An 11859-nucleotide genomic window follows, 5' to 3' on the forward strand; every position below is an offset into this window, starting at 1 on the left:
AGTGAGCCACAGGGGAGTCATGCAGAATCTTACGCTTTTGCACCATTGGAGCCATTGCACGGAACGCACGGCGAGGTGAACAAGAATCCAAGTGACAGGCTTTCAGTTTTGCCTCAAAGGACAATGAACCCCCCAAACCCAGCCAGCCAGCCACCAGGAGTCGTGCAAGCAGCTTCTGGCCTTGGGACTGCTTTCGCAAGGGTGTATCCCATGTGAAGGCGCTTGAGCTCGGCTGCAGCCAGCGCTCAGATGCTGTTAGATAATTTTCCTCCCTCACCAAACTGGGGTTTATCGGTTCAGAGGAGATGCATTTCACAGATAAAAACAACTTCCTCTAACTGCTGATTAGATAAGGAGGCATAGCATCCGTCCTCAAAAGCCGGCGCCCAATCTCCAATTAGACCAAAGCCACTGCTTTCTCTCTCCATCGGGAAAAACTCTCTGCACCGTGTCCCCCTCGTCCCCAGGCTGCCGAGAAGCCTTCCAGGCACACAGCCACCTCTCGGCGCCGCCTTGGGATTCTGCCTAAACTTGAAAATGAAGGGTGAGATCGGGCACCCTGATGGACCAATTAAAAGCATGTGACTCTTCCAAATCTGTCCTCGAACTCATGACGCAGTGAAGGGATTTTTACTTTGCATACATCAAAAAAAAAAAAAAAAGAAAGAAAATTTATGTCTTCACATCCTTGATCATTTTCCTGGATTCAAGGGAAAGGGGGAAAAGATCTAGAATTTTTTTCTCCTTTTTTTTTTTTTCTTTCCATTTTTGCCAGCGTGTGAAGCAGCAAACCGTGGTCCAAGGGACTCGATGGAAAGCCAGATTAGCTTCGAGAAGGCCACCCGGGGGGTGCAGAGCTGGGCTCCAAGCACCACCCTGGGACGTGACACACTGCCTACTGGAGACAGGTCCTGAAACAAAGCACCGACCCTGGGGTGGGGTGGGTCATGCAAGTGAGCAGTGCAAGAGAAACACCTTCCAGAAGGAAGCAGCGGCATGGGTAAATACACGTTCCTGCCCCACATTCAGGCCCAGAGTAACTGGAGAGTGACTGGATCCTCACGATCTGCTCACGTGGCCAAGCCCTCTGGGACAAGCCTTCAGCAACCCCCTCAGTCTCCAGTCTTTGGCCTTCTACTGAGTCAATTGCTGTACGTTTGGTGACTGTCTTCCTCAGGGACAGCCATCTCTACTCCCATCTTTCTTCCCTGACTCTGGTTCCTCCCTTCCTCCTCTGCTCCGGCCCCCAGGCTTGCCTCCCTGCCAGCCATCTCCATTCACAGGGGAGGGGCCTCCTCCATGCCCCGCACCTGCATGGCAGGGAGCCAGCCTCTGACCCCAGGCCAGGGCCCCCTTCCAGGCCTGCGCGCTCCCCCAAAGCACCCTAGGGCTTGAGGAGGACCCGTGCCTAACGTCGGGACTCGGAACCCTGTTCACGCGAGGGGAGGACAAGTCAGCAAACAAGGAAGAGGCGAGGGGTCACTGAATAAAGGCGGAGAATAGGGAAGCTTGTAGTTTCTTTCCGAGCAAGGCTATCTATCTGCCGTGTTGGATGCTAATCCCTGCCATCATTCCTACGCGAGATGCCTTCAAAAGCCCCTAGAAGAAATCTCGAGCCCCAGTTTTCCACGTCTCTCGCCTGGCTGCCATGGTGAAGCGGGTACACGTCGGGTTGCCCGAAGCGGTCACTGAGTACACGCTCTGTGTTACGTGCTTTCACACACAACCACTTCAGAGAGGTGAGACTTCTCTCATTTTTAAAGAGACCACTTCAGAAGCAGAAGCTATCGTCCCATGAAGAAGACGACATCCCTCCCCGCCCGGAAGTTCTCCTCTGCGTCCAACTTCAATTCTCCAAGTTACATTTCACGTCTCTGTTTCCTCTTACTCGGGCCCAGAAGAAAATGGAGGCACGTAAGAGCTGTAGCCATACTCCTGTGACATCTGGTCCCCATCTCTCTCTCTCTGTCTCTTTAATCCAGGAGGCCATATTTCTACACGGCCCTCCAGGGTTCCTCCAACACTGGGTGAAGGAATGAAATGTAGAACCTCTGGGGCACCTGGGTGGCTCAGTCGGTTAAGCACCTGACTCTTGGTTTTGGCTCAGGTCATGACCTCACATTTTATGAGTTCAAGCCCCGCAGCGGGCTTCACCCTGACAGTGCGGAGCCTGCTTGGGATTCTCTCTGCCTCTCTCAAAATAAATAAATAAACTTAAAACAGTTTTTTAAAAAAAAAAAATTAGGGCTGCCACTTCTCTCCACTGGGCGGAGTTGGTTTCTACCACTCCCCACCGATTTGTCCGAGACTAGGGTTGAGATTCGACGTGTCTACCCCTGAAGGGCAACATTACTGGAAGCCACGGCCCATGGTCTCTCTTAAAGCAGACCTGCCAGGGGGCCATTATCGCCAAAGAGTTTGCACCTTTGGGGCATCTGGCCATTTGTCCGTCCACTTGGGTCGGGCAGTGGCCAGCACCCCCAAGCTCTCTTCTAATCCCTCTATTTGGGTTCTATTTTCAGTTTGCCTATTCCTTGGGTCAATTTTTTTTATTATTATCAATAAATTGTCCTTCTGTCCTCAAGGCCCCAAACGTTACCTGTTTTCTCTTTCCCTTCCCTCCAGCAGACCAGCCACAGGGCGGTCTTTCTGTCTCATCAATCTTTACAAGATCTGCTTTGCACAAATTGCTTCCTTTTTCTGCTTTTTAACTGTCCTTTTTACATTCTGCCTTTGCCACTCCGTCTTCAGCAAAGTAGGTTTCTATTTTTTCATGTAACCCTGGAAGCCCTGGAAATGAGATGAGTTTCACCGCTGTTGCCTCTCGAAAATGAGGAAACAGGCTCCAAGGTGGTGAAAGTCTGGCCAGAGGCACACGGCCGGCCGCGAGAAAGGCTCGGCTTTGGACGTGAGAAGCATCCTCTCTGACTCTGCAGCCTTCCCCCTGCGCCACCGGCCCTCGCCACCCCTTGCCACTCCTTCTATGGGACCAGCGCTCAACAAAGACACTTCACTCCTCTGGTGAAGGGAGGGGCTGTTTCTCACTTCCTGTTGTCTGCCCTCCAACACCCCTCTGCTCTTCTGGCTTCTTCCCGTGGAGCTGATGACACAGGGCTTCAAACGCACCTCCCCCATCCTCCCATCTACAACCCCCCGGGGTTTTTTTTTCCATCATCTCCTATTGCCACTTGCACACTTAATTTGTTTAACGCCACGTATGACAAGTCACTTCCAGAAACAACCTATCAGCACACGCTAATGCTAGTTGGTTTCCTACAAAATTCCTAAAGCATGGTTTCTAAAACTCAGATGCCATGGAGAATAACCGACTGCCTTGATGCCTCCCTGCGCTTGGTCTTCTGGAATTCTCGCTCTCTCTAACTGCTCCTCAGACCCCTCCCCTCTTGCGCATTTGAGCGGCTTCCACGCTTCTGCATTTCTTGGCTTCCTGGCAGCGATCCATAACCGGCTTTGACCTCTAGCCCCTCCAGGGGAGCGCTGGCTCTCCGAAACGGCGTCTCGGCACCCCCCTTCAAATGGCTCTCCCTGCCTGGCCCTGTTACGGCTACAGCAACCACTCTTTACAAGCCAAGCCAGAGAGGCTTTCCAGGTGTCTTAAATTTTACAATTCTGGAATTCATCTGTCACAAACTTCATCCCAGTAGGAGAAGCAGATGAAAAAATCCTGTCGCACGTGGCAAGGGACCACTGGTGGGAGACCACAGGGAACTACGGACCAGCCCCAGTTCCACACCACACCTGCCCAGGGCACACTAGCCTCTAGAGCTCAAGACTCAGCCGAGCAAACCAGCCTGGGAAGGAGTCAGGAGTGCCCGCCAGCAGCCTGGTGGCCTCGTACTAGGGAAAGGTCCCCAGCAACTGGAATCTGACAAGAGGTGCATCTAGAATATCGTGAAGGCACCTGTAAGGAGTGTGTATTGACCTATGCCAAGTATATTCCATGCTGTCCTCTGCTCTCCGGGAATCAGCCAACTATCGGGGCAGTGGCGGAGAAAGCAGGGGGCGCTCGCTGGTTAACCCACGACGACTTCAGAGTCCTGATGCTGATGTCTGGGCTCCGGGTTCATTGGAACGGTTGGTGGCAACGTAGCCACCTAATTTCCTCTGTGTCCCAGGTAGGTCAAGAGCACGCGCCTGCCACAGTCCAAAGTGCAGAGAACAGTACCCACCTCACTGGCTGCTTCCAGGACGGGGGGGGGGGGGGGGGGTGTGATGCAGGGCCGTCCCCAACATTAGCTATTCGGGTGCCATCTTTGTAAACATCATACATGTAAACATCATACATGTGTGCCACCACTGGCTTGAAATTTGGCTTTTTGATTTATGTCAATGTGTTTTCAAAGGAACTGCTTAGCTAGCACTGTACGTGATACACCAATACGACTTGATCTTAAAAATAAATGTGTCAACGACAAAGCAGCGGGCTCTTCTGTGTCCAAACTTTGGGAATCCCAGAAGTGATGTGGAAAATCCAGAACTGTTTCTCTTCCCACCCACTCCCCCATGCCCAGTGGCCACAGTCTAATAGGAAAAATACGTCATAAATGTACTTGTTTCCTTGGTTCATCTCGAACGAATGGATTTGGCCACTATCCTTGTCTGTTTGAACCACGAATTGTGTAGCTGTTTTTTTCTGTAAAAGAACCCTTATACCCAGAGTCTTCCTGGTCTCTAAGACACATGGAAATAACACAAAATGCGTTTCTTGGTTGCTACATCAGGATGTCCTATAGAAAGATAGCTGCGGTGGTTTCCAGAACCCCCAGACCTTCACACACATCACCGTCCTCGGCTGTGGGTGCTTCCAGAGCCTCTCCACATGGGATCCATGCCTCCTTGTTTCCACCTGCGTCCCCTACGTGACACTCTTTTGTGCAAATACATGGCTCTCAATATCACAGTTTTTTTTTTTTTTTACTTCCAAAAAAGAAAGAGAAAATAGGTATTCTAGGGAACTGTTGACTCATTATCTCGTGAGAACATGGTATAAAGTGTGAAAACTAGTCTTTGAGTTAGAAATTGAGTCTGATTCTGACTCCGTTTTTGACCTCAGTTATTTTGCTGAACTTCTTGGGACCTCCGTTCTATAAAACCAAGAGGGGAGACCGGACTTTCCAAACGTGAACTGTAACGTGGAAGTTAACCATGGCAGGGACTGTGGAAACTTCCAAACCTCTTTATGGAAAAGGCATGTGACAAAAGGCTTTTGGTAACATGTAAAATTTTCTATTTTGCATTAAATTTGGCATTTAAGACACGCAGCTGAGAGGGTCAACATAAAATGGGCAGACTTGGTTTCTTCTAAACCGAAGCGCTCACGCTAACTCACCCTACTGCCATAACGCATACAATGTATAATTGTCACTACCTAGAGCCCATAAAACCGGGTATTTCTGCGGCACCCCGAAGGCAGGAGACAGCACTATGGATGTGCCCCCATGCAGGGTGCTCTCCCACTGTGCTCTTTGGCCCCTGCATGTGAGTGTCACGGCCACGGTGACCTGTCTGTCTTCCCGCACACATGAGGGCCCCACCTTGGTGACCTTTACCCCACGTCTTCCTAACATGGCGGTTGAGGGGAAACGGCAGGTGAGATAATCCCAAACGCCTGACCAAGGACTGTGGAAGGAGACGAAGGGACCTAGGTGGTAGGGGAACAGAGTGTGCCACAGCCCGTCAATGGGACGCCCGGCCGGCCGACTCACCCGCTCCTCTCTCGGACTTGGAGCTCTGCTGTCCTCCAGACGTGGTGGAAAGGTCTTCGGGGACGGGCATCGGTTCGTCCCCATCATCTGGAGTGTCACTCACCGGGGGGCTTTCCTTCCCTGGGGAGGCAAGTAGCAGCTTGAGTGTCTGGGGTCGTGGTCACTGCCGAGGGTGGTGATTTACATAGATTTCTATATTATGGATAATATGGGGTGGTCTAGTCCACCCAAATCAATGGTACTTTTCAGACATTCTCACGATCACTGCTCCATGCCAGTGACCAGACTTCCACAGCCTTATTTAGGACATCTGTGTGATACCCCATCACATGGCCACACTAGGATTTATTTACATCCTTTATTCTCTTTGTGAATGTATATGGCTTTCCATCTTTTTTCCTCTTAAACGACACCGTGATGAACATCCCAGTGGCCAACTTTTGCACATGCTCTCAACAATCATCACAGTATAAACTCCTGGAAGTTTTGCGCCTGGGTCCAACGGCACCTACGTTCAAATTTCATTTATTTATTTATTTATTTTTATTTTAGAGAGAGAGGGGACAGCAGGGGCGGGGAGCAGAGAGAGGGGGAGAGAGAGAGACAGAATCCTAAACCGGCTCTATGCTCAGTGCAGACCCCGATGTGGGACTTGATCCCACAACCCTGGGATCATGACCTGAGCCGAAATCAAGAGTTAGATGCCCAACTGCCTGAGCCACTCAGTGCTCAGGCATCTACATTTTGAAGACTAGCTCACATTCTTTCCTGTAAGCTGGTTCCAATCTACCCTCCCACAATCAGGCTTCTTCCCACCTTCCTATTAATTTGTTTTAAAGGTCAGCTGACTGATCATCTTGCTCAGAGCTACACGTGCTGGGGCTGTTCACTGCCTTTTAGAGAGCCAGGGAATATTCTGCCAGTGGCCTGATTTGATTCCACCTGGCAGGGAGTGCAGGCTTGGAAAGAGAAGGAACAGGGAATCCGATGCCTCCTGGGACCATGATTCTCTCCGTGGAATTCTTACTTTGAAATACAGCAAAAGGATCCGCACAACTGAAAAGTCGCTTCTCCTTTGCCAAGTGCGACTCAGCAAACGAAATCGGGTTTTACAGGATGGCTAGATCTATTCTGACCCCATTAGAATTACCTTTAACTAGAGGCTCCCCCACTGGGGAACCCACCCTCCCCTCCGACTCCCAGAAACCCAGCGCTGGGAAGCCATGACTGGTAGAAAACCCTCTTGTTTCCCTTGAAACTGAAGCACCTGTCCCTTCCAACCTTCTAGACACAACTTAAAACTGGCTTAGGCAACACAGACCACATGCACGAAACGACGCTGATGCAAAATAACCCATCAGAGTGGCTGCAGGACCCCAGTGGAGACAAAGACCTTCAAGGAGGTTAACAGAAAAGTGGAAGGCGGGGGTTACACATTCACTGGCAGGGCTGGTGACCTGGCTTCGCAGGCGAAGGACATCCTCGCAGAGCACACAAACGCTCGGGACCCAGAAAACACGGCTAGGAAGAAGACATCGTGGCTGAGTCCTCCAGCTTGGCTGTGGTCGCTGCAGTTAGCATATTTTCACACAGAGCATTACTGGGTGTGTCTGGAGAGCCAGCACAACCCGAATCGTTAACGATGGGGCAGGCGAGGATGTCCCAAGAAAACAGAAAGCCAAAGACAAACGGAAGGCAGGTGCGTTCCATTGAGCAGGAGAACACGGGAGGGAAACGGGCCAGCTGATAACTGGTTTCTCCTTATGACAGCCAAGAGCAATGGTTTTCAGACTCTGAGAACGGCACGGGGTGGTCAGAGGACAATTCTTCTCCTCCTCCTTCTCCTTCCTCCTTTTCTCCTCCTCCTCCACTATTTCCTTTTCTTTCTCCTCCTTTTGCTAAGACGGATCTTACATGGAACTTCGATATACAAAAACCAATCTTCTGAGTGTAAAGTGGGGACACTGCAGGGTGGGGAGGCTGGAAGGCCACCTGCCTTCTCAAAGACCTCCTGACAAACCCCCCAGAACAGATGGTGGAGACCCCTGGCTGAACCAACGGACCCAAAGGTTAAATGTGTATAACAGAGTGAGCGAGGCGGTGCGCACGTGTGTCCTTGTGATTAACCAACTGTCATTATCATGGGGTGGGCGTGGGGGGCTGAGGAACTAATCTTTATGCACCTGTTTATCTTCTCCGTGATACCTCCCTTTGAGATATCCCATGATGCTCTCAGAAGAAGAATCAGGACTTACCCAATGAAGGAACGTGGTCTCTGATGCTACAGGACGTGCAAGTAACTCTCGATGACTCTTTTGGTCCCTTAACTGCTCTGTTTATTGGGGAACAAGATCGACCACACGACACTGAAGACGCTCATATAACAGATGCTCCCCCTACGAGTTCTGTGGGTCTGGTCGGGCTCCGGCACTGAGCGAAATGCCAGCTCTCCAGTGCCCGTCATCCGACTCTCAGCCCTCCCACTGTTTCCTGCATGGGGGAGAAAATGCCACCAAGAGAGCAGTGGGGATGATGATTCTACACGGGACAGACAACCTGGGGAGAAGGCACAGTAAACACTCACCCCTGGTGTATACAGTGGTGCACAAAGTCAGACCTGGTGGTGAGCAGAGGGGGATATGTTCACCTCCCCCCCGAGGGCTCTGCTGTCACACGGCCTGGACTCGCCTTCACTCACTGAGAGTTTTCAAGAGGTGGTCCGAGTCACCTAAAAGCCCCCAAAGTTTGGGCGGCCGCTAAGACATGAATCACTCCCACGATCCTTTGTGCCCAATGGTCCTTAGGTTCTCTCCCTGTGGGAGGTTTCTACGATGAACACTCAGCACTTTGTGAAAGCCTTCCTGTTAAGCAAAGCTTTTCGTGTGGGTCGCTTTTAACCAAATTTGCCCGGTTAGCCATTTAAAACGCAAAACCACGGGAGGAGTGTAAAAGGTACACAACTAAGGTCATTAGGTCGACACATCCCAAACATTAAGGCAGGGTGACCAGAAGTCACTTGAACCAGGATATCATTCCAACAGTAACATGGCATTAAGTCACCCCTTCAAGACAGTAAAATGAGGCTAAAAAACTGATTTTGGCCTATCTCCCACGGCTGGTTGAAGATGGAAAAATAATGTGTGTGAATGCTAATCTATCCAAGAAGCTTAGGGAACCTGTTCTGCACACGTCAGCAAGCCACAGAAACACGAGGTCCGTGTCGTGGCAAGTGTCTGTACCTCTCCCAAGTTCACGCTCAGAGACACGACGGCACATAAAACTGTCCACAGGACGGTTATTATTTTCATGGAATCATTTAGGAGGGGAAGTATAATTTCACTTCGCTAGAAAAATGAAAGAAACTTCTTACCAATTTATATTTAATCTTCCTACTGCTTCTGCTTTAAATAAAGCACAGGTAATCTGTGAGAAGTGTTTTGGGCAAATTAGATGAGAAAATTGTATAATTTGCCTTTCAGAAGCCAGTTAATTTAATTTCTCAGGTAGATTAAAATTCATCCAACAAAGGTCTGTGATTCCCCACCTCACGAATGCAAGAGTGTTTTTTTTCAATTTTTAAAAATGTTTATTTTTGAGAGAGAGAGAGAGAGAGAGAGGGAGTGGGAGAGGCACAGAGAGGGAAACACAGAATCCGAAGCAGATTCCAGGTTCTGAGCTGTCAGCACAGAGGCCGACGCAGGGCTCGAACTCATGAACCACGAGATCATGACCTGAGCCGAATCAGACGTTTAACCGACTGAGCCACCCAGGCGCCCAAGAGTGGTTTTTATATACAATGACCCAGAGGAATGTAATTCCTGGGAGTAAATAAAAACTCAGAATATAGATTCCCAAGTCTTGAATAGTGAACAAGCTTGCAACCCAGCACGCTGCCTGGCTTCCTTTGAGACTTCTGGTCACTCACTGAAATTCTCTGCAAATTGAAAATGGTAGCTGGGGGGTGCCTGGGTGACTCAGCCAGCCAAGCATCCAACTTCAGCTCAGGTCATGATCTCACGGTTCGTGGGTTCGAGCCCCACATCTGGCTCACTGCTGTCAGCCTGTCAGCACAGATCCTGGAGCCTGCTTCAGATTCTATGTCTCCCTCTCTCTCTGCCCCTCCCCTACTTGTGCTCTGTCTCTCTCTGTCTCTCAAAAATAAATGTTAAGAAAAATTTTTCAAAAAAAGGCAAAGAAAATGGTACCTATATCTTCACCACCGGGTGCGTGTAAAGTTGAAAAGAGAAGAATGCTTGGGGCAGTGTTTCCTAAAGGTAGACATTCAATCAATGTGATTTACTATGAGGCACATTTCCACTCACACACTTCAGTATATGAGGCTCATTTCCCTAAGCAGATTATGTATGCCTGTGGAGCATACTTCTTTCCCTGTTCCAACAAACATTACAAAGACCATTAAGAAGACGTCCAAAGTAGCTTTAGGGTCATAGGAGCCCGAGGACCCTTAAATGGTGACTGGTTCACATCCCTCATTTTGCAGAGGATGCTATGGTGGTCCAAGAGGCAGGAAACCTGTCTCAGGTCCCACACTTGGGGACAGAGATGAGGTATGGACACAGGGCTCACCACCCCTATTCTCCCATGGGCTGTCTCTTCCCTTAGAAACGAAAGCAAAAAATAATGCATAGCCATAAAAATATTTTGGAAAGATTGCCAAAGAAGGAAAACACACACACACACACACACACACACACACACACACACACACACACAACAAAACCAAAACCAAAACCAAAACTAAAACCAAAAAAAACTTTGCCCAAAGAATGAATGACAAGTGCCCTATAGTTAGGGAGAGCCCGGGGGTGCCTGGGGGGCTCAGTCAGTTAAACGTCTGACTTTGGCTCAGGTCATGATCTCACGGTTCGTGAGTTCAAGCCCCGCATGGGGTTCTGTGCTGACAGCTCAGAGCCTGGAGCCTGCTTTGGATTTTGTGTGTCTCTCTCTCTTTCTGCCCCTCCCCAACTTGTGCTCTCTCTCTCTCTCTCTCTCTCTCAAAAATAAGTAAACATTAAAAAAAAAATTTTTTTTAAGTTAGGGAGAGACTGCTCGTGCAAACTGTCTGCTAAGCCTGTTCAGTAACCTGGTCTCAAATCGTGGGTGTGAGTCAGTAACATTACTGAGTATCTACTCTCAAGACCCCATTGACCAGGGCTCAGTCCACATTTAGGAAAAAAACCCAGCAAGAAAGAACAAGGCAGTTTAAAAAAACGTCCGATATTGAGAACTTCTTTGATTTTCAAGTGAATGTTTCACAGATACTAGGCTGACTCCCCATGGCACCGCCAATGCTGGAACATTTTTGAACCCAGGAAACTGGCAACTTCATAGGGTTCAACCTGGAAAGTCTATGTTTTTTCTTTCCTATAGACAGAACCTGACATTGAAGAATTTTATGGGAAAAGAGGGTGATCCACTCATACGTTCCTCAGCGTATCGAGAATGTCAACTCCCGTTTGACTAAATGTACATCCTTATTCCACAGCTACCTGTCACTATCCTCCATTTCAGAAATGGGAGAGAAAAAGCAACGTGATTAGGTGTGAACTGGAGAACCAGCAAGAAGCAGAAAGTGTCCTTCCCATCTTTCGGGAAAATGGCACAACGCTTCAGATGTTCTGCTCGCTGTTTAGAATGCTGCCGGTTACACCACTCGTGTTTTGGAAGGAGCATTTCCTCTGCTGAGTGTATACAGACTACATTTCAGACCAGATCTGGAATCTTCTCGACCACAGAGGCGTTTCCTTTTTCAGGCCTTCCTGGGCCACGGGACTCCCTTCATTCTTGCACCCCTCCCCCAATGCCCACTTTCAAAAGCCAGCAACCAGAAAAACTGAGTGGTTTGCATCATGGTAAAGGGCAAGAAAACAATGAGAGGAAAACAAGGCTTTTGATATCGCTGTTGACAAGATATGAGACAAAACACTCTGGAGATGCCCACCCGGGTCAGGGCCTTCAGCTGTGGCTCTGGGACCTCAAAGGACAGAGGCTTCATTCATGTGTCACCTTAGAAGCTACCTAAGTGAGGGGTGCCTGGGGGGCTCAGTCGGTTGGGCGTCTGACTTCGGCTCAGGTCATGAGCTCATGGTTTGTGGGTTTGAGCCCTGCGTCG

General features: G+C 49.5%; 1 protein-coding gene across 18 annotated transcripts in view; it reads right to left on the reverse strand.

Annotated features, from left to right (window-relative positions):
• Nucleotides 1-11859, reverse strand: part of IKZF1 (IKAROS family zinc finger 1) — a 101410-nt gene that overhangs the window by 71937 nt on the left and 17614 nt on the right. For all 18 annotated transcript variants that reach the window (XM_086697106.1, XM_086697113.1, XM_086697108.1 and 15 more), the window contains one exon: nt 5727-5846. In XM_086697106.1, the coding sequence (XP_086553232.1) occupies nt 5727-5846 (120 nt within the window). The remainder of the gene's footprint in view (nt 1-5726; nt 5847-11859) is intronic.

This window comes from Puma concolor, chromosome A2 (genome assembly GCF_028749965.1).
Source record: "Puma concolor isolate L17-30 chromosome A2, mPumCon1.1.hap2, whole genome shotgun sequence".
Classification (NCBI taxonomy): domain Eukaryota; kingdom Metazoa; phylum Chordata; class Mammalia; order Carnivora; family Felidae; genus Puma; species Puma concolor.